This window comes from Rhinopithecus bieti, unplaced genomic scaffold (genome assembly GCF_001698545.2).
Source record: "Rhinopithecus bieti isolate Rb0 unplaced genomic scaffold, ASM169854v2 scaffold_51780, whole genome shotgun sequence".
Classification (NCBI taxonomy): Eukaryota; Metazoa; Chordata; class Mammalia; order Primates; family Cercopithecidae; genus Rhinopithecus; species Rhinopithecus bieti.
In genome coordinates, this window is record NW_016820879.1 from 354,609 (window position 1) to 377,962 (window position 23,354).

General features: G+C 37.4%; 1 protein-coding gene across 1 annotated transcript in view; it reads right to left on the reverse strand.

Moving 5' to 3' along the window:
* Window positions 1–23,354, reverse strand: part of LOC108520592 (centlein-like) — a 296,774-nt gene that overhangs the window by 142,139 nt on the left and 131,281 nt on the right. Inside the window, 1 exon segment of the mRNA XM_017860004.1 lies at window positions 16,882–16,982. Coding sequence (XP_017715493.1) covers window positions 16,882–16,982 — 101 coding nt within the window.

Here is a 23,354-nt window from a genome sequence, read left to right on the forward strand (position 1 = left end):
ACCCAAAAAAAAGAAAGAAAATTTCATGTTACGAATTACTTCTTGCAATTAACTTTTGTTTCAATTTACTTTAATATTTCTCTATATTCTTAATATTCCTTTGGCTTTTTTTAAAAATAATTTTTTAATTTTAAAATTCCCATATTTTTTAAAGACAGGGTCCTGCTGTATCACCCAGGCTGGAGTGCAGCGGCACGATCTCGGATCACTGTAACCTCCGCCTCCAGGGCTCAAGTGATCCTCCATCCTCAGCGTCCCAAGTAGCTGGGGGTACAGGTGTGTACCACCACACCCAACTTTTTTTTTTTTTTTCAGTAGAGACAGGGTTGCCCAGGCTGGTCTCAAATTCCTGGATTCAAACAATTCACCTGCCTCAACCTCTGAAAATCTTGGGATTACATTGTGAGCACTAGTGCCACGTTGGTAACAACTACAAAGAAGCATGACTTTAAGCATAACAGAAGCAACCAAAAACTGTATAAATCATTTATATAGATATATTTGTGTGTGTATATACATATACATACAATGCATATGTTTTATATATTATATATACATATATTTACATATGTTGAGGGTACAAAAAAAGAGAACAGAAAAAGGCTTCATATAGGAGGTCACGCCCCAGTTCTATTGTTAAAAATGAGGAGGTCTTTTCTACATGGAACCGACAAGAAAGGAATACAGTACTGTGCACACTGGTCCAGAGGTATTAAATGCTAAAGCACTTTGGGGTTTTATTTTGCTGATTTTTCAGTTCCAGGGAGGAAAAAATAATGCTAAACATATGAAAGATAAGGCTAATGAGGTAGGCAGGGGCTAGTTTTCAGTGGAATAAAGGAATTTGGGCTTTATTTTGTTATTAGCAGGAAGTCACTAAATAAGAGAATAATATAAGGTCAGAAATATTAACATAACAAGAGTAGGGCTGGAAGGAATGCCCTCATGCTAGATTGGATAGCAATTATAAGTAGCATAAAATGAAACTGCAGTTTGACCTTCCTTTCTTTCTAAAATATACTGCATGGGTTTAGAACAATTTTTGTTATTCTCCTTAAATGTTTAGGTACTCAGTATATGCTCAATAGATTAATGACTGTGCATTAAATTATGGTCACAAAGAATTAGTTAATATTAATCATTCCAAGAAGTAAATATTTCAACATTTTATTGCTGTTGAAAAGTTTTGGCTTTATTGGAGAAAACCTGAATATGCCTAAAAGGTTTTCCCTTTTGTTCCCAATATGTTCCCTTCATTTGGCTCTAAGTTAAAGTAGGATGACCATTTCTAAAGGCTTGATTTTTTGGTCATGTTCTTTTTGGTATGTATCCAACACAATCTGTTCTCAATAGTAAGTACATTTGAGTTACTTGCCAGAAATCTGGAACTTAAATTCTATGCTGCCCAGCTATTATGGAAGTCTGTACTTTTTTAAATAAACATTTAATAAAGACAATCTGAAATTTGCAGTCCATTTACTACATTCTAGATGCTTTATTTCTGGACTGGGTCAGACTACCTAGAAAACCATATGCTCACAACATATACTAACAGCTCCAGCATACTTTGCTCACTGGCTTATGATTTTATATCATACTATGGTAGATTATTACTCAGCAAATGCTTACTTCTTTCATGGATACCTTCATGGATAGAGTACAGATCCCTGCTCCATTAATGTTGAGTTTGGCCATGTGATTTGCTTGGACTAGGGAAACATGGGTATAAATGACAGCATACTTGTTATGAGCCTAGAACTTAAGAAACTGTATGCTTCTGATCACCCCTTGGAAATTTCCAACATCCGCCTTGAAAAGAACATGTTCAGGCTGTCACTGCCCCTTCAGCCTGGAACTGGGATTAAGAAATAATGGAGCAGACCTAAATCCAATATTGCCTCAAGGTGAAGCACTCCAGCCAACCAACAGACCTGTAGCCTGCAGCACAGTTATCCCAGCTGATAGACTCATGAGCAAGAACTAAATGTTTATTACTGCATGCTAGTGAGATTTTGTGGTTGTTTATTCTGCAGCAAAAGCTGATAGGATACAGAAATTGGTAATTTTAAGTGGGGTGCTGCTATGAGAAAAAACTAAATTATGTGGCATTGATTTTGGGACTAGGTGGAAGGCGGCAAAATATATGTTACAGGATGCTGAGAAAATGGTGACCCATGTTATGTCATTACAAAACATTTAGAAAACTGCCACCTGGCATAACCTGGAAGGCAAAAAATGTACCTAATAACCTAATAAATTTTACACTGAGTGAGGAGGTGTCAGCGCAGATTGCTGATAGTATGAGTTTGGTTATTGCTGGCTGCACTTGACTAGCTACTCTAAGAAAGATCCGAGCTCAGAAAGGCACTGGCCATTGAAATATGGGAAGTGTATAAGTTCCAGTACTTTTAGAGTTGGAAAATGAAATTGCTTGTCACCATATCAAAGGAGTGGACACTGAATCATTGGCAGCATAAAGACCAAATCTCAGATGTTGACATTAAAACATGGCTCAGGATTTGGCTGTCATGCCTGTTGCTAATAATTTGTGAAAGGAATAATGCAAGGCCTAGTAGACTCTGGGTAAAGGCCTAAAATACTCCCCCAGTCCTCCATAGAAACTAACACTGACAGTATGAATTGTTGTTGGTTGTATTTAATAAGAAGACTTGCTTCAGCCAAAGAAATCTCGGGTGGAGGTTACAGTGTGCCAGTTCCCAACACAGGCAAAACAAGCTCTTCATGTTTATACTTGTTGCGTTGTGTTCAAGAATCAGACACATGGGGCAGAAGTGGACTTGACTTGCAGCCTGAAACAGAGCTGGACCAGAAAACCTGCAGCAGTAAGAGCTGCTTCAGCCAACACACAGACCTATATGCAATAAATAAATACTTGCTATTGTTTATGAAAGAGTTTTCCCATTTGCTTGTTTCTTGCATTGTCTGATACACAAGCCCTCAACTTTCAATGACAAACATGATAAGAAACGGTTTTGTGAACATACTCATGCACCTGTGACTCAGTAAAGACTGAGCAATCTAGCTCCTGGCCAAACCTTACATGTGATTCATCAGGCCTGACCATAGGTAATTACCAAGGTTTTACCTGGCACACCTCATGGGGCAAAGCTGCCCTCCTCAACCAGACTTGTTGTAGGTCAATGGACTGCAGTCTCTGAAGGGAGTTACACTCAAGGACACAGGTTCCCCTGGTCAAGGACACTAGTTTCCCTGGCCAATCACACTCTTAAACATATCTGTATCTCTACCACAGATGTCTTGATATGGAGGCATTTTTATTGGGGGCCTTTGGCTGAGGTTTGCTTAGGTGTCTCTGCAGAAACCTCCTTAGAAGACTGGGAGGAGGCAGTAAACTTGAAGATATTTGTCCTCATTCTGACTTTATACTTTTCCTCTCCCAACCATCCTCCCACACCCTCCCCCCATGCCTCAGGTCTATCAAATGGCAAGAACCTTTTGTTTGAGGATCCACTGGCAGTGAGACAACCCTTACTTCTATGTTGATCGACTTGACCCGTGGGGGAAAATAAAATATGGGGAGCTGGCACTTTCTCCCCTTTAGCCTCTTGCTTAAACTATCTCAGTGATTAATTAAAGGTGGCTGTAACTTTCATTTTGGTTTGTTCTCTTAGAGCAGCTATTCATACACCTGGCATTTTGGCTCTCTCCAGTTCAGCTAAGCTCTTGACAGAGGTATTGTGGGATTGTATTCAAGACTCATTATACTATAAATTGCAATTTTCAGTAAAGAGAAATTTAGCATGGTAGGGGCTTAAGGTATTCATTTGGGAAGCCTAGAGGAGACTGAACTCATTTGAGGGAAAAGGCACTGACTTTTTTTGGATGACATGCTTAACTTTTAAGATACTTGTAAAAGCAGCCAGAAGGAAACAGGTGTCAGAAAACAGGAAATATACATTTGGAACATGGAAAGAGTTTTGGGATTTAATCCAGAGAAAACATGTTCAATAAAAAGAAAAGTAAGTTAGAGGGACCAGATTTTCCCTTCTATATGGAGCAACTAAAAACTAGAAAAAAATGTATGAAAATGCTTTTTAGATATTGGGCATCAGACAATGTCATCCCTGGAGAGGGCAACAAATAAGGTGAGTTCTATGATTATCCCAGCTTACTACTTACAGAGAGCTTCCAAGCTACAGTACAGAAACAGGAAACCTAAATGGAGTCCAGTAATCTTCCTAAATTAAGGAGACATACCCTGGGTTCCAGCGAGGTCAAGGGAGCTAGATTTTGCAGAGCAAAGTGTCATAGAGGAGAGATCTACTCAGATACAGGAAGAGCTCTGAAGATCTACAGACCTGAGGACCTTGTCTTCAGCCAGGTACTAATCAGCACATGCATTTAAGGAAACTACCCAAGTATAAGAGAAAAACAAAACAAAACAAAACATCCAAAAGGATTAGAGAAAACTTAGAGGAAACAAACTGCAAACCTCATACAGTTGTAGTGGTAGTTTACGCTCTGACTAGCCAAGGGATAAAAGGGGGGCACATTATATAATAAAGGTGAACAAAGTAAGAATGACAGCAGAATTCTTATCAGAAACAATTCACACCAGAAGATAGTGGAGTAATTAACTGCTAAAGAAAAAAAAAATCTGTCAATGTAGCATTCTATACTTACTGAAAATACCTTTCAAAAGGAAGAAAAAATAGGAATATTTTTTCAGGTGTATGACAGCTGAAAGAATTTCACTACCAGCAGATATGCACTCTAAGAAATATTAAAGGAAGTCCTTCAGGCAGAAAGAAGATAACACCAGACGGAAATACGGATCTACAGAAAGGAATGAAGAGCAGCAGAAATGGTTCTCAGCAAAAAACACAGAGAACAACCAGGCCTGGTAGTTCCAACACTCTCTGCTGAAGCCAGACAACAATTTGAAACCCTGGGTCACCCCTTCTAGAATAGAAAACACTCTGTAGTTGGTGGAGCAAAGTGCACATTTAACAAAATACAGATTTTGAATCCAAATTGAAAAAGAAAAGCCACAAAGGAAGAAAATAACTTACCAAAAATCTGAATTTAATAAAATACAAGCTCAGAAAAGAAATAGTAAAACATCCAAAAACAAGAATTTGAAGCATTAAACTGAGAACAACAAGAATAACAAAGAACATTATTAGAGATTAAAAAGAAATGTAAGAAAGAACAAAAGAAGGCCAGGCGCAGTGGGGCTCCCACCTGTAATCCCAGCACTTTGGGAGGTCGAGGCAGGCAGATCACAAGGTCAGATCGAGATCATCCTGACCAACGTGGTGAAACCCTGTCTCTACGAACAAAATACAAAAATTAGCTGGGCGTGGTGGTGCATGCTTGTGATTCTAGCTACGTGGGAGGCTGAGGCAGGAGAATTGCTTGAACCAGGGAGTCGGAGGTTGCAATGAGCCAAGATCGTGCCACTGTGTTCCAGCCTGGTGACAGAGCGAGACTCCATCTCAAACAAAGAATAAAAGAAAAATAAAACATGGCTAAAAATTGAATTACTGATGAAGGAAGGTCTTGAGATAAACTGAATGCAGAAGAAAAAGACAAAAGATTAAAGAATTGTTAAGAAAATAGATATGAAGTCCAGACAAAAAAAAAAAAAAAAAACTCTAACATAAAGACAACTTCCTTGAATTAGAGTATAAAAGTGGAATAGAAAAGTATGCAAAATACATGCAAAAGAGAAATCCTTGGAACAAAGTTATATTTTAAATGCATAGGTATTTCAGGAAAATGTGATCTAGAACAAATTATATTGACATATTCTATTTAAGTTTTTGAATATCAAGTTGAAAAAAGTAAATTTTCAGGCATCCACTTAGCAAAGGCAAGCCATATCCACAGCAGAGGGTGATAAAGGGGAGGTTGGGGCAATCAGACACCTCTCCGTAACACATCTTCACAGCAACCACCGATTCTATAAATGAGTAACATCTAGAAAGTTCTAAGGAAAAAAGGGTGTAACCCAATAAAATTATACCCAGCCCATTTAATCCCTGTTGAATCATATTCTCAAACATCTAGGTTCTTACAAATATGGCTATTTTCATACCTTCTTGAAAATATTTTTTTTTTTTTTTTTTTTGAGACAGAGTCTTGCTCTTTCACCCAGGCTGGGGTGAAGTGGCTCCCAGGCTGCAACGCAATGACACAAGATCAGCTCACTGCAACCTCTGCCCCCTGGGTTCAAGGGACTATCCGGTCTCAGACTCCTGGATAGCTGGGATTACAGGTGCACACCACTATGCCTGGCTAATTTTTGTATTTTTAGTAGAGATGGGGTTTTGCCATGTTGGCCAGGCTGGTCTCGAACTCCTGACCTCAGATGATCCACCTGCCTCGGCCTCCCAAAGTGCTAGGATTACACACGTGAGCCACCTCGCCTGGTAATACTTCCAATTTTATCTGGCTAACCAAGAAATATACGAAAATAAACAATTCATACATAGAAAAGCCATGGCTTTTAAAATGTGATGAGTACTGAATTCGTTATATAGAGAGACAAGACTTTAAAGCTGAGGAAATTATTCTTGTAATATATAAAGTTATAGACTTTGGTAAAATTTTACAAAGAAATTGAGTGAACAAAACTCAAGATGTGGAGGAAACAAAAAACTTTTACAAACAAGTTTTGTAAAATGCTGGGTTTTCCATCTTGCATAGCAAGGTGCTAATTTCTNCAGATGATCCACCTGCCTCGGCCTCCCAAAGTGCTAGGATTACACACGTGAGCCACCTCGCCTGGTAATACTTCCAATTTTATCTGGCTAACCAAGAAATATACGAAAATAAACAATTCATACATAGAAAAGCCATGGCTTTTAAAAATGTGATGAGTACTGAATTCGTTATATAGAGAGACAAGACTTTAAAGCTGAGGAAATTATTCTTGTAATATATAAAGTTATAGACTTTGGTAAAATTTTTACAAAGAAATTGAGTGAACAAAACTCAAGATGTGGAGGAAACAAAAAACTTTTACAAACAAGTTTTGTAAAAATGCTGGGTTTTCCATCTTGCATAGCAAGGTGCTAATTTCTTTTTGTAACCTCTCTTTTAATCTTAAAGAAATTAATTCTTTTGAAGCAGAGAAAACATTTATTTAAAGTTTAACACCTCATTTACATTTACTTGTTAGAGATAAAATTTTTTAATATTATCATATAACCATCTCTTAATGGCCAGATACAGAGAAGACCAGATGGGTAGATTAATTATATAAAAAGAGTGTCATATTTTGAAAAGAGATTTACATTTATTATATTTATTTGGAGCCAACTAAATGAAGAGAAACAGGAGTAAATGTATTCTTTCTTACTGCTTGAATGTAAGTATGTATAATTTTTCAAAAAACAATAAAGTCATTGATTTTGAAAAGTAAACCAAGGATAAAGTCTTAACAAACCCTAATTATTAAGAGGTAAATGAAAAGATGCTCCACTGAAAGAGACAGGAAGATAACAGCAAGAGTAGGACGTAAAATATGACAATGTGATTCAGAAGTTGATAAAGAGATAAGCTTGAAATATGATGAAAATTAAAGGTGTTAAATGGAGGGGTTCAAATATTGGCCTTAACCAGTAACCTGAGTGTGAGCAGTTGGAGCAACAAGAGTAACTGGGACAAAAGCCAAATGAGGGGTATATGAAAATTAATTATTAAGTATAAATTGTCAAAACTTGCTACATTCTACAGTGGTTAGAATGTAGCAAGTTAAACAACAAAAAATCCTGTCATATCAATCTTTAATTTTTCTAATCAGGTACTGAAATTACATATGAAATACAGTTATCTTGACTTTAATAAAGAGATAATCCTCTTGCAATCTGAGCAGTGAGACATTCCCCATTACTGGCCATATTTAAGCTAGCTGTCAGGGAGGTTGCAGATCTGAAGACCTCCAAGTTTCCTTCTAACTCTAAGATTTCGATTCCAGGAAAACAGATGAGAGTTAAATGATTTCCCAAAAAATGTAATGCCTAACCAAAATGTTAGTGAATTATTGATATTGAGCATAACACTACAGTACCTACAAAACTGTAAACAAACAAAACTAGGAAAACTTTATCAACGAATAATAAACATGAGTACCATTTATCCTTATAAAATATCTCTAGAATTTTTGTGTGGGGGGACATGGTAGATGTATCTATAGGGTAGATGACATGTGAAACACACAGGCAATGCATAATAATCATAGCAGGGTAAATGGGGCATCCATCACCTCAAGCACTTAACTTTTACATTACAGACAATCCAACAATTAACTTATTTTTTAATACAGTCACCCTGTCATGCTAGCAAATACCAGGTCTTATTTGTTCTTTCCAACTTTTTTTTTTTGTAATCCATTAATTATTCCCATTTCCTCCAACTACCCTTCCCAGGCTCTGGTGACCATCCTTCTACTCTCTAAATCCACGAGTTCAATTGTTTTATTTTTTAGCTCCCACCAATAAGTGAGAACATGTAAAGTTTGTCTTTCTGTACCTGGCTTATTTCACTTAACACAATGACCTCCAATTTCATTCATGTTGTTGCAAATGACAGGATTTCAATTCTTTTATGGCTGAATAGTACACCATTGTGTGTTTGTACCACATTTGTTTTATCCATTCATCTGTTGATGAACATTTGGGTTGCTTCCAAATTTTGGCTATTATGAATAATGCTGCAATAAACATGGAAATGCAGGTATCTCTTCAATATACTGATTTCCTTTCTTTTGGGTACATACCTAGCAGTGTGATAGCTAGATCATATCACAGTTCTATTTCCATTTTTTTTTTTTTTTTTTTTTCCTACCTGAGATGGAGTCTCACTCTGTCATCCAGGCTGGAGTGCAATGGCACAATCTTGGCTCACTGCAACCTCCGACTCCTGGGTTCAAGTGATTCTCCTGTCTCAGCCTCCAAAGTAACTGGGATTACAGGTATGTGCGCCACCACACCCCTCTAATTTTGTATTTTTTGGAGAGAAGGAGATTCACCATGCTGGCCAGGCTGATCTCAAACTCCTGACCTCAAGTGATCCACCCACCTCAGCCTCCCAAAGTGTGGGATTATAGGTGTGAGCCACTGCACCCAGCCTATTTCTAATTGTTTGAGTCACTTCCAAACTGTTCTCCACAGTAGTTGTACTAATTTACATTCCTACCAACAATGTATGAGAGTTCCCTTTTTACCCACATCTTTATCAGCATTTGTTATTGCCTGTCTTGTGGATAAGAGCCATTCAGGTTGGGATGAGATGGTATCTCATTTTAGTTTTGATTTTTATCTCTGATGATCAATAATGTTGAGCATATTTCCATATATCTATTTGCAAATGGTATGTCTTCTTTCGAGAAAAGTCTACTCATAGCTTTGGCCCATTTTTTAATTGGATTATTAACTTTTTTTCTACAGAGTAGTTTTTAGCTGCTTATATATTCTGGTTATTAATCCTTTCTTAGATGGGTGGTTTGCAAATATTGTCTCCCACTCTGTGGGTTGTCTCTTTGATTTGTTGATTGTTCCCTTGCTGTCCAGAAGCTTTTCAGCTTGATGTAATCCCATGTGTCCATTTTTGCTTTGGTTGCCTGTGCTTGTAGGATATTACTCAAAAGATCCTTGGTCAGTCCAACATCCTGGAGACTTTTCCCAATGTTTTCTTTTAGTAGTTTCATAGTTTGAAGTCTGAGATTTAAGTGTTTAATCCATTGTGATTTAATTTTTGTATATGGCAAGAGATAGGGGACTAGTTTCATTCTTATGCCCATGGATATCTAGTTTTCCCAGCAGAATTTATTGAAGAGACTGTCCTTTTCCCAATGTATGTTCTTGGCAACTCCGTCAACAATTAGTTTATATGGATGTTCGAATATATTTCTAGGTTGTCTGTGAGGTTCCATTGGTCTATGTGTCAATTTTCATGCTGTTTTAGTTACTACAGCTTTATAGTACAATTTAATTTAAGAAATGTGATTCCTCTAGTTTTGTTCTTTTTGCTTACAATAGCTTTGGCTACTCTGGGTCTCTTTTATTCTATATAAATTTTAGGATTGTTTTTTCTGTTTCTGTGAAGAATGACATTGGTATTTTTATAGGGCTTGCACTGAAGCTGTAGATTGCTTTAGGTAATATGGCCATTTTAACAATATTGATTTTTACAATCCATTAAGAGGGGATGTCTTTCCATTTTTTTGTGCCCTCTTCAATTTCTTTCATCAATGTTCTGTAGTTTTCATTGTAGGAAGATTTTTGACTTCTCTGGTCAAATCCTAGGTACTGAGTTTTATGTGTAGCTACTGCAAACTGAATTAGCTTTCTTGATTTCTTTTTCAGATTATTTGCCGTTGGCATATAGAAATGATACTGATTTTTGTAGGTTAATTTTGTATCCTCCAACTTCACTGAATTTGTTTATCTTTTCTAATAGTTTTTTATGGAATTTTAAGTTTTTCCAAATACAAGATCATATCATTGGCAAATAAAGATAATTTGACTTCTTCCTAATTTGGATGCCCTTTCTTTCTCTTGTGTGACTGCCCTAAGTAGGACATGCAGTACTATGTTGAACAATAGTGGTGACAGTAGGCATTGTGGTCATGTTCCAAATCTTAAAGGAAAAGCTTTCAGTTTTTCCTGATTCAGTATGATACCAGCTATGCCTTTTATTATCCTGATATATGTTTGTTCCAATAAACCAGTTTTTACAGAGATTATCTCATGAAAAGAATGTTGAATTTTACTGAATGCTTTTCAGGACTAATTGAAATGATCATATGCTTTTTGTCCTTCATTCTGTTGATAATATGTATCACATTGATTAATGTGCAAATGTTGAACCATCCTGGCAACCCTTGGATAAATCCCACTTGGTCATGATGACTGATTTTTTAATGTGTTGTTGAATTCAGCTTGCTAGTATCTTGCAGAGGATTTTTGCATCAACATTCATCAGGGATATTTAACTATAGTTTCCTTTTTTTTTTTTTTAATGTGTCTTTGTCTGGTTTCAGTATCAAGGTAATACTGGCCTTGTAGAATGAGTTTGAAAGTATTCCCTCCTCTTCTACCTTTTGGAATAGTTTGAGTAGGATTGGAATTCTTCTTTAAATGTTTGGTAGAATTCAGCATTGAAGTCACCAGGTCCCGGTTGTTTCTTTGCTGGGGGGCTTTGTATTATGGCATCAATCTCATTATTTATTATTGTTCTGTTCAGGTTTTGGATTTCTTCATGGTTCAATAATCTTAGTAGGTTGTATGTGTATAAGACTTTATCCATTTCTTCTAGATTTTCCAATTTATTGGCATACAGTTGATATGTATTTGGCATATATTTGGTGATAGTAGCCACTAACAATGCTTTAAATTTCTGCAGTATCTGTTGTAATGTCTACTTTTTCACATATGATATTTATTTGTGTTCTCTTTTCTTAGGCTGGTTAAAGGTTTGTAAATTTTGTTTAGCTTTTGATAAACCAACTTTTGTTTTAATGATGTTTTCATATTGTTTTATTCATTTTAATTTCATTTATCTCTGCTCTGATCTTTATTATTTCTTTTCTTCTACTAATTTTGGGTTTGATTTGCTCTAGCTTTTCTAGTTCTTCAAGATGCATTGTTAAGTTATTTGAAATTTTTCTTCTTCTTTGACGTAAACATTTGTAGCTATAAACTTCCCTCTTAGTACTGCTTTTGCTGTATCCCATGGGTTCCGGTATGTTGTGCTTCCATTATCATTTGTTTCAAGAAATTTTTAAATTTCCTCCTTAATTTCTTCATTGACACATGGGTCATTCAGGAGCACATTGTTTAATTTCCATGTGTCTGCAGAACTTCCAAAATGTTTCATGTTATTGATTACTAGTGCTATTCCATTGTTGTCAGAGAAGATGCTCAGTATTATTTCAATTTTTTTTTTTTAATGTTTTAAGACTTGTATTGTGGCCTAACACATGGCCTATCCTCAAGAATGATCCAGTGTGCTGGGGAGAAGAATGTGTATTCTGTAGCCATTGGATGAAATGTTCTGTAAATATTAGCTCCATTTGGTCTACAGTGCAAATTAATTCCAATGTTTGTTGATTTTCTGTCTGGAAGATCTGTCCAAAGCTGAAAGTGGGATACTAAAGCCTCCAGCTATTATTGAATTAGGGTCTATATTTCTCTTTAGCTCTAATAATATTTGCTTTATATATCTGGGTACTACACTGTTGGGTAAATATATATTTACAACTATGATATCCTCTTACTAAATTGACACCTTTATCATTATATAATGACCTTTGTCTCTTACAGTTTTTGCTTGAAATCTATTTGGTCTGATATAAGTATAGCTACTCCTGCTCTTCTTTGGTTTGTACTGGCATGGAGTGTCTTTTTCCATTTATTTTCAGTCTATATGTCTCTTTATAGATGAAGCATTTCTTGCATACAACAGAGAGTGGCTCTGATTTTTATATCCTTTCAGCTACTTTATGTATTTTGATTAGAGAGTTTAGTCCATTCACATTCAGTGTTATTACCAATAAGTAAGGACTTACTCCTGCCATTTTGTTATTGGTTCCCTGGTTATTTTGTGGTCTTCTTTTCCTTCCTTCATTCCTTATTGTTTTCCTTGTAGTGAAGGTGATTTTCTCTTACCTTCTTCTCCTACAATAAAAGATTATTTTATTTCTTCCTTTTTATTTTTTTTGTAGCCATTGTATAGTTTTCGATTTGAGGTTACAATGAATGTTGCAAATACTATCTTATAACCCATTATTTTAATTGGATTAACTACACTGCTTGCATAAACAAACAAGCAAAAGAAAACTGATAAAATTATATAACTTTGTTCAGCCTCTTTTAACTTTTTATTGTTTATATCTTGTACTATGTCTTGAAAACTTTGTATAGTTATTTTTTGATTGGCTCATCTTTAAGTCTTTCTACTTAAGAGTAGTTTGTATACTGCTGCTATGGTATTACAATATTGTATGTCATACTGTGTACTTACTATTGACAGTGAGTTTTGTACCTTCAGATGATTTCTTATTACTAATATCCTTTTTCTGATTGAAGTATTCCATTTATGACTTCTTATAGGATAGGTATGGTGTTGATGAAATCTCCAGCTTTTGTTTGTCTGTCAAAGCACTTCTCCTTATTCCAGGGCAAAAGTTAGTTGTTGTGTTTTCCTTCAGCACTCTAAGTATGTCATGCCACTATCTCCTAGCCTGTAAAGTTTCCACTGAAAAGTCTGCTGCCAGCATATTGAAGCTCCATTGTATGTTATTTGTTTCCTTTCTCTTGCTGCCTGTAGGATCCTTTCTTTATCCTTGCCCTCGGGAGCTTGTTCAATGCCTTCAGGTTTTCTTTTTTGGGTGAAACCTGCTTGGTGTTCTACAACTTTCTCATAGTTGAATACTGTTATCTTTTGCTACGTTTGAAAAGTTCTCTGTTATTTTCCCTTTGAATAAACTTTGTACTCCTGTCTTTCACTAACTCCTCTTTAAGGCCAATAAGTCCTAGATTCTCCCTTTTGAGGCTATTTTAATAATCTTGTAGGCATGCTTCATTGTTTTTTATTCTTTTGTCTCCTCTGACTGTTCTGTTTTTTTTTTTTTTTTTTTTTTTGAAATGGAGTCTCACTCTGTCACCAGGCTGGAGTGCAGTGGTGCGATCTTGGCTTATAGCAACCTACGCCTCCCGGGGTCAAGCTATTCCCCTGCCTCAGCCTCCCAAGTAGATGGGATCACAAGCATGTACCACCATGCCTGGCTAATGTTTATATTTTTAGTAGAGACAGGGTTCCACCATATTGGCCAGGCTCATCTCGAATTCCTGACCTTAGGTGATCCTCCCACCTCAGTCTACTAAAGTGCTGGGATTACAGGCATGAGCCACCACATCTGCCCTGACTGTGTATTTTCAAATAGCCTGACTTCAAGCTCACTAATACCTTCTTCTGCTTGATCAATTCTGCTATGAGGCGACCCCAATGCATTTTTCATTCCATAATTTCTGCTCAATTCTTTTTTATTTTTTCAATCACTTTATTAAATTTCTCCGATAGAATTCTGAAATCCTTCTTCACGTTATCTTGAATTTCTTTGAGTTTCCTCAAAACTAAAAAAAAAAATTTGGAATTCTCTGTCTGAAAGACTACATGTCTCTGTTTCTGCAGTATTGATCCCAGGTACCTTATTTAGTTTGTTTGATGAAGTCATGTTTTCTTGGTGTTTTTCCTATTTCTATAAGGAACTGCTCAAGACTGAGTAACAAAAGAAAGAGATTTAACTGACTCACAGCTCAGCATGGCTGGGGAGGCCTCTGGAAACAACAATCTGGAAGGTGAAGGGGAAGCAAGGCACCTTCTTCACAAGGTGGCAGGAAGGAGAAGTGCCAAGTGAAGAGGGAAAAAGTGCCTTACAAAACCATTAGATTTCATGAGAACTCACTCACTATCATGAGAACAGCATGGGGGAAACCACCCCCATGATTCAATTACCTCCACCTGGTCTCTCCTTTGACATGTGAAGATTATGGGGATTATCATTCAAGATGAGTTTGGCTTGGGGACACAAAGCGTAACCTATAACTTGGATAGCCTTGATCTTCAGATGTTTGCTGGTGTCTGGGAATTCCAAAGTTAGATATTTATTTTAGTCTTTGCAGTCTGGGCTTGTTTATACCCAATCTTCTTGAGAAGATAGGTACAAAGATGCTGGGGCAGTAGGATTGATTCAGCCCAAAACTTCCACGTATTTGAAAGGACTTGGGTGTTATGATCTAGTCCATATCTGCATTAGTGGGCACCCCAAGCCCAGTAACACTGGGGTTCTTGAAGACTTCTAGAACTACTTCCTGGGCAGTCTTGGATAAGATCTTGAAGAATTCTCTGGATTACCAGGCAGAGAGTCTTGTTCTCTTTCCTTTCTCCCAAACAGAGTCTATCTCTCTTTGCTGAGCCTTCTGGAGCTGGGGATGGCGTGACAAATGCACCCCTGTGGCCATGACCACTGGGACTATGCTGGGTCAGAACTGACAGCAGTATATCCCTGAGTCTCACACAAGGCCCACTGTAACCACTATCTGGCTACCACCTATGTTTGCTCAAAGCCCTAGGGCTCTGCAAAGAGCAGATTGTGAAGTCAGTCAGACTTGTGTCATTCCCTTCAGGGTAGCAGGATTCCTCAGGCCCTGGGTGGGTCCAGAGATGCCATCTAGGAGCCAGGGAGTAGAGTAAAAAAACCTTAGAAATCCACCTGGTGTTCTAGTCTACTGCAGCTGAGCTGGCACTCAAACCACCAGACACAGTCCTTCCCACTCTTCCCTTCCCTTTCTGTAGGCAAAAAAGTCTCTCCCTGTGGTCACCACCACAGTCCTATAGGGAACACTACCAGGCCACTGCCAATGTTCCTTAAGGCCCAAAGGCTCTTCAGTCAGCTTGTCACAAATGCTGCCAGGCCTGAGACTCACCTTTCAGGGCAGTGGGCTTCCCTCTGGCCCAGAGCAGGTCTAGAAATGCCAACTAAGAGCCAAGGCCTGGAATCAATGACCCCACAAGCTGCTTGGTGTTCTATCTCATTGTGGATGAGCTGGTACCTAAGGTGCAAGACAAATTACCCTTTACTTTTCCCTCTGCTTTTCTCATGCAGGTGTTTCTCACCACAGCCACCACAGCTGGGGATGCACTGGGTTTCACCTGAATCCAGCACATCTCAGATTCTCCGCCAAAACCCACAGTGTACCATCTGGGTATTGCTGCTGGTTATTTACAGCCCAAGTGCTCTTCAATCAGTAGGTAATAGATCCTGCCAGGACTGCATCCTTGCCTTTAAGGCACCATGTTCGCTTCTAGCCCAGGATGTGTCCAGAAATGTCATCCAGGAGCTAGGGCCTAGAATAAGGGTCTTATAAATCTAACTAGTGCCGTATACTACTGTGGCTGAGCTGGTGTCCAAGATGCAAGACGAAGACTACTCTTTCTTCTCTCCTCCTCAAGCAGATAGAAGGGGTTCCTTTCAGAGCCATGAGCTGTGCTGCCTAGGGTTGGGAGAGCAGTGGCACAAATACCCCATGAGCTGCCCTGGCTGGTGTCTCAGTAGGTCACATGCCACCCAAGTCCACTGGCTCTCAGCCCAACTCAGCAGTAGGGTTTGCCTAGGAGTTGAAGTCATTGTGGCCTAGACTATCTTTTAAGTTTATATAGAGCTCCAGAATCCTGTGGTGACGAGGCTTGCCTGAGCTCAGGTTCCAACCACTGAGATGGGTGATTGTCCTCTGGACAGGTCTGGTCTAAATGCTCTTTCTGTGGGCGGGCATCAGATACATTCGGCCTGGTTTTGCTCTCTGCTATGACAGGGCAAGACTGAGTTCAATGCAAAGTCCAACAGTCACCGCATTCTCCCTCCCCCAAGTGCACAATTCTCTCTCCATGTCACATGGCCACTGCCAGGAGATCAGGGAAGGGTGGCATTGGTAATTTAAGACTGTCTTTCCTACCCTCTTTAGTGCCTCTTTCGGCCATTTGAAGTTAAAACCAGGTACTGTGAGTGCTCACCTGATTTCTGATTCTTATGTATGTGTTTTTTTGTGTGTGTAGATAGTTGTTAAATTTGGAGTTCCCACAGGGTAAAGTCTTCTATTTGGCCATCTTGCTGTGCCTTCTCCCTAGATTTTTAAATAAATTATAAAGCTGACTTTTAGATGTTCTATTTATTTAATTTTCTCATGATGAAAATATTAGCGAGTTATCAATGAATAAAGTGTTGGAAAAGGAATAAAAGGGTAATATTCTTAAAAGAAATTGAAACTAAAATATCAAGAATTAGATTATTTTACAATTCCTCTGTTAAGTATTTATTTTCTGAAAATTTACCTTCTCTTCTCTCTGCCACACATCTATTCAATTCTTGTATTGCTTCCTTATCAATAGATATATGTACTTTAAGTTCATCTAATTCTTCTTCAAGATTCATCCTGTGAAAAAGCAATAAACATTTACTTAAAACCATATTGTTTTATTTAAAAAACGATATATCAAACATATATATTTAAATACATTTTAAATAATATATCAAACCAAGTCAGTAAAGATATTTTAAAGTATATAAAATGGAGAATAGTGAAATGAAAGCAAAAAATACATCAATAATATTCACAGCCTGGGCACGGTGGCTCATACCTATAATTCCAGCATTTTAGAAAGCCAAGGCAAGAGGATCACTTGAGACCAGAAGTTCAAGACCAGACTGGGTAACACAGAGAGACCCTGTCTTTACAATAACAACAACAACAACAACAACTAGCCCATCACGGTTATGCACACCTATAGTCCCAGCTACTTGGGATGCTGAGGCAGTAGGATTGATTCAGCCCAAGACTTCAAGGTTACAGTAAGCTGTAATTTCACTGCTGTACTACAGCCTGGGCAAAAGATTGAGCCCTTGTCTCCATAAAATAAAAAAAATAATAATATGCACAAATCCTAAAAATTACAATTGAATTTACTGAGGACCTAGAAAATCAAATACTTTAAGTAAGTTATTTCCGTTAACTTTATCTCAATAAACATGCTAAATACTTAAAATACAGACTATATAATTTAAAAAATTATGTATTGAATTGCTTAACCACTTCTTGGTTGTTTTTAGACAAAGTCTCACTCTGTCACCCAGGCTGAAGTGCAGTGGCACAACGACGGCTTACTGCAGCCCCTACCTCCCAGGCTAAGGTGATCCTCCCACTTCAGCCTCCCAAGTAGCTGGGAGTACAGGTGTATGCCACCATGCCCAGCTAATTTTTTGTACAGTCAGGGTTTTACCAAGTTGCATAAGCTGAACTACTGGACTCAAGCGACCTATTCATCTTGGCCTCCCAAAATGCTGGGATCACAGGCATGAGCCACCACACCCGCCCTGCTCAACCACATCCTAACACACAGATATTCTAGGCAAAATAGTAATGAAAAATGTTAATACATAACACTGAAAACAAGAATGGTAAATTCCTAGATGCCAAATAAAGGCAAAAAGACTTCCCAGTAAAACAGAACTGAGCTACCATGGTGAGTATTTGACCAGGATCAAACACTGCCCATGGGGACCTCAGAATGTGAGACCTGAGTTGGGATGCTGTATTGGTCTATTTTCACTTTGCTATGAAAAAAACCTCCTGAGACTAGGTAATTTATAAAGAAAAGAGGTTCAATTGACCACAGGTCCACAGGCTGTACAGGAAGCACGGCTGAGGAGGCCTCATGAAACTTACATTCATGGCAGAAGGGGAACGGGAAGCAGGCATGTCTTACATGGCTAGAGCAGGAGGAAGAGAGTACAGGTGGAGGTGCTACACACTTTTAAACAACCAGATCTTACGAGAACTCACTCATTATCACCGGAACAGCAAGGGGGAAGTCCACCCACATGATCCAGTCACTTCTCACCAGATCCCTCCTCCACCACTGGGGATTACAATGCGACATGAAATTTGGGTGGGGACACAAATCCAAACCATATCAGATGGACATTTAGACCCATGGCCCTACCTGGCTAACAGACAAAAATGAGCTAACTACATGAAACTGGGAGAGAACAATCTGCTGATTGAAAACCTGAATATCTGGTTAGAGTTTCATTAAAATAGTTCTCCAGCCCTAGTATGGGGGACAGGACAGAGTCAACCACACGATATCAGAATCCCAAGCCAAAATCAATAGGTTCAAAACTGAGCCATATAATTTGCAGAAACATGAACAATCAAAAATAATATAAAAACTGGACATATGGCCAGAGTATCCTAGAGGGTTCAGGAAGACACCATCATCCCTAAAGGGAGGCTTTCCACACCTAAGAAAACGTATGGGAGAAAAGACACTACAGAAAATAGTTCTCAAGTCAAGCGTGGAGACAATAGTAAGTATATAAATAAGTTCAAAGCCATGAATGACAATCTAAATAACTCACTGCCCAAAATGGGATAATGTACACAATAAAATAGAGATAACAGAACAATCAAAATTACTTTCACTATTAGAGTTTTTAAAATGTTTTTAAAAAGATAAACAAGTGATAAACATATGTTAAAAAAGAACAGGGGTTTATAAAACAGAAAACAGATAAAAAGAATCAAATAATATATCTAAAAATACGAAATAAAGCAATGAAAATTGATAATAATAACATAATACCATAAATTTAAACTCAATGGATGGGTTCAACAGCAAGTAGAAAAAGCTAATGGAAATTGATAAAATGGAAGACAGCAGAAGGAAAACAGTAGAGGTATACAAAGTATGTTGGAATAAGAAGTACAGAAAGCATTTAATAGAAATTATTCAAGGAGAGAACTGAAAGACTGGGGAAGGAGTATAGATGGGAGATGACAGTCAAAATATTAATACTTCAGGATTTGACAACTGATGAAGAGATGAGTTAACAGATTGAAACAGCATCAAAAAATGGCAAGGAGAGTAAATAAAACTGTTCACACTTAGAAATATCATAGTGAAACTTCAGGACACCAAAGAGAGACAATCTTTAAATCAACCAGATTGAGAAGAAAACATTTCTAACAACTAAAGGTCTCTACAATAACAGCAGTTATCCTATCAACAAGAAAAGTCAGAAGGAAAATAATTAATATCTTTTACATGCCAAGGTTTACTACTCATAGATCCTAGATGAAGAAATCATTAATATATTTTAAGAAGAAAATAAACACAAAAGCAAGGTATAGAACAAAATAAGCAGTGATGAAGAAAGACACTAACAAATATATACAAGGAATTAAATAAACGTTTATTAGCTAAAGCAATCATAACAATATCTGAATGAAGACAGAGCTAAAACAAGGTAGAAGTAACATTCTCAACAACAAAATGATATTGGATTGTCAAAGAGATCAGAGTTAAACATTTTAAGGTCGTTGTATTGTAGGAGGATACAGCTAGTGATAAACTTTAGACTTTGTCAAATAAATGATGTATGTTATAATTTCAAGAATAATTATTTAAAGAATGAAAAACAAATATAAAAAATAAAAATTAGAGGAGGTCAGAAGAGAAATGAAAAAAAAACTGCATCAAATCAAAGGCAAGAAAGTCATTTTTAAAAAGGAGCGTAAGTCAAAACCACAATGAGATACCATCTCACGCCAGTTAGAATGGGGATCATTAAAAAGTCAGGAAACAACAGATGCTGGAGAGGATGTGGAGAAATAGGAATGTTCTTATACTGTTGGTGGAAGTATAAATTAGTTCAACCATTGTGGAAGACAGCGCGACCATTCCTCAAGGATCTAGAACCAGAAGTAGTACCCAGTTGACCCAGCAATCCCATCACTGGGTATATATCCAAAGGATTATAAAACATCACCTATGAAGATACATGCACATGTCATGTTTTATTGCAGCACTGTTCACAATAGCAAAGCCTGGGAACCAACCATATGCCCATCAGTGATAGACTAAATAAAGAAAAGTGGCATATATCACCATGAATACCTATGCAGCCATAAAAAGAAAAGGATGAGTTCATGTACTTTGCAGACATGATGAAGCTGGACAACCACATTCTCAGCACCAACACAAGAACAGAAACCAAATACCGCATTTTCCTCACTCATAATGGAGCTGAACAATGAACATATAACATAGAAAAGGGAACATCCACACTGGGGCCTGTTGGGATGGGGTACTAGGGAGGATACGCATTAGTAGAATACTTAATGCAGACGATGGGTTGATGGTGCAGCAACCCCCGGCACGTTGTATACTATGCTAAACAAACTTCCACTTCTGCCAGTATCCCAGAATTAAAGTATAAAAAAACAGGAGCATATAAAAATAAAATGTACAGGAAAAATTAAAAATAAGAATAGTCATTACACCATGTCAAGAATGATTTACCAGGAAAATAAATTAGTTCTAGACTTTTATGTACTCAACAACTGAGTTGTTGTAATCATTGGTATAATTAACAATGAAGAGTTATTTAAAGTAAAAATTAGGTAGTCTCTCCTTCCCCTCACTCAGTATGCTTCTTGGAAAAAAAAATAATGTTTATACTTTGACGTGTATACTTTCATTTTTTGTTCATATATTATAAACACCAATTCACACACATAAGGATTTTAAAAACTGGGATCTTATGATATATATTGGCAGCTTCCCAGGTCCATTACAGATTGATAGGAGGAACACATACACATGCACACACATACACTCAACCACACAATGATTAAGCTTGGATTAGGGTCCTGATTTGTTATTTAAGAACGTGGAACATACTGAAGCAAGATGGCCCCACAAAGAAAAAGCAGGTGTAACTTAACTCAACTTAGTTTTCCTTGGCTCTCAGATCACTAACCCAACAGAACGTAATGATACAGTTGTTGGAAAAGTTATTTCCTGCTTCTTAAAAGATACTTTACACTTACAGCTTGTTTCTTTTGGAAAGAACACACACAGTCCCTACTTTTAATAAGTATATATAGACATCAGGGACCACCTTGTTCTTAAGTCAAACTAAGCACCAGCAAACCACATCTTAGTGGGTGTTTGCGGGAGGAGCTGACAGAGGCAGAGCCCTGGTACCCCTGACCAGGATGAGCACTGGCTATCTACTGACTCTGATTTACTATTCACTTACACTGGTGTTTCTTATACTGTGGTATGAGGACCACAATTTAAAATTTATTTCTTACTGGACAAATGATAGGAAACAACTGTATGCAGACACTGGACAACAGGCAGCACAGAACTGTAATCCCTGAGAGAAAGTAAATAAATAGAGACCTTAATGATAGCTCGATTTCTGCCTGGAAGCACCTTCCAGACAGGGAGAAGGGTCCCAAGAAGAACATGACAGTCTCACTGAGTTGAAACAAGAGACTAGAGTTTAGGAAGTCTAAAACAGCCAGAATTTGTGAGGCATACTACCCAGTGAGGAGGAATCTACAGTGGAAAAGAGCTAAAGAAATCTGCATAAGAATTCCTTTGAGTATGTGGCTAATCTTTTTTTAATTTTTTTGCATCATAGTATGAAACACAAGGCCAGGCAAAGAACAACAGGAGCTATAAACAGAATATTCCCAGAATATTTCCCACATAGGATTGGGATACATTTGAGTTGTGACCAGTCAGAGAAGACAGAATCTTAGTTGAACATCAGAGGCATTTAATAGAGAACACAGAAGGGTCATTCTAATGAGTAGAGAGATAAACAAGCCTCTAGTAAATGATACTCTAAACCTGTGCTAAAAAAGTGTTTTAAAAAACTGAAAATATTTAAACTGAGATTTTAACACACCTCTCTCAGTAATTGATGGGAAAAGTGGACAGACATAAGTAAGTATACAGAACATCTGAAAACACTATCAAAAGCTTTACCTAACTGAATGTTTATAAAATACTCCATACCCAAGAACAGCAAAACAAACATTCTTTTCAAGTGCCATGGAACATTCACCAAGATAAGACTACATGCTGGGCCATAAAACAATTCTCAATAAAGCTAAAAGCATTTTAAAATTATGCAAAGCATCTTCTATGACCACAATAGAATAATAAAATTAAAAATAAATACTAGGAGGATGTCTGCAAAATCCAAAAATATTTGAAAGTAAAGAACCTATTTCTGACAAAGAGGCTCTGCTTAACCAATCTTTAGTCACACTCCTAAACCCTCTCCTAAGCCTATCTGTGCACTTCCTTGTAAAATCCAGTTTTAGCAACGAACTCCACTAAGTCAGTTTAGCAACAATCTCTTCCACCACAATATATAAATCAAGGTTGATATCTAATTGGGTTCCTCATCCTCCACCAAACCCTAGATAGTATCTGATCACCCTGGCCTGTCTTCAGTCAAAATCCTGACAAGGTCAGTTTAGCCAGAATCTCCCTTATCCCCAATGTTTCCTCAGTAATTTTCCAATCCAGTGGCCTCCTCTACCTTAGCTATAGATTCCCATTTACCCATGCTGTATTAGGAGTTGAGTCCAATTTTCTCCTCAACTGCAAAATCCGATTGCAGTGGTCCCTACCTATGATGATGGTCCGGAACACTCTTCTGTACCAAATTTTAACAAGTTTCACTGAATAACATTTTTCTATAATGCTTCTAAATAATTCTACTTTCAAAGAAGAATCCAAGAGGAATTAGGAAATATTTTGAACTTAGAAAAATTTAAAATACATTTCAAAACGTGTAAGGCACAGCAAAAGCGATCCTTAGATGGATATCTATATTGCAACACACAATACTTAAATTGGAAAAAAAGAAATATCCATAATGATGTAAGCTTCCAATTTAAAACTTAGAAAAGAAGACACATCAAGATGAACACTTTTCA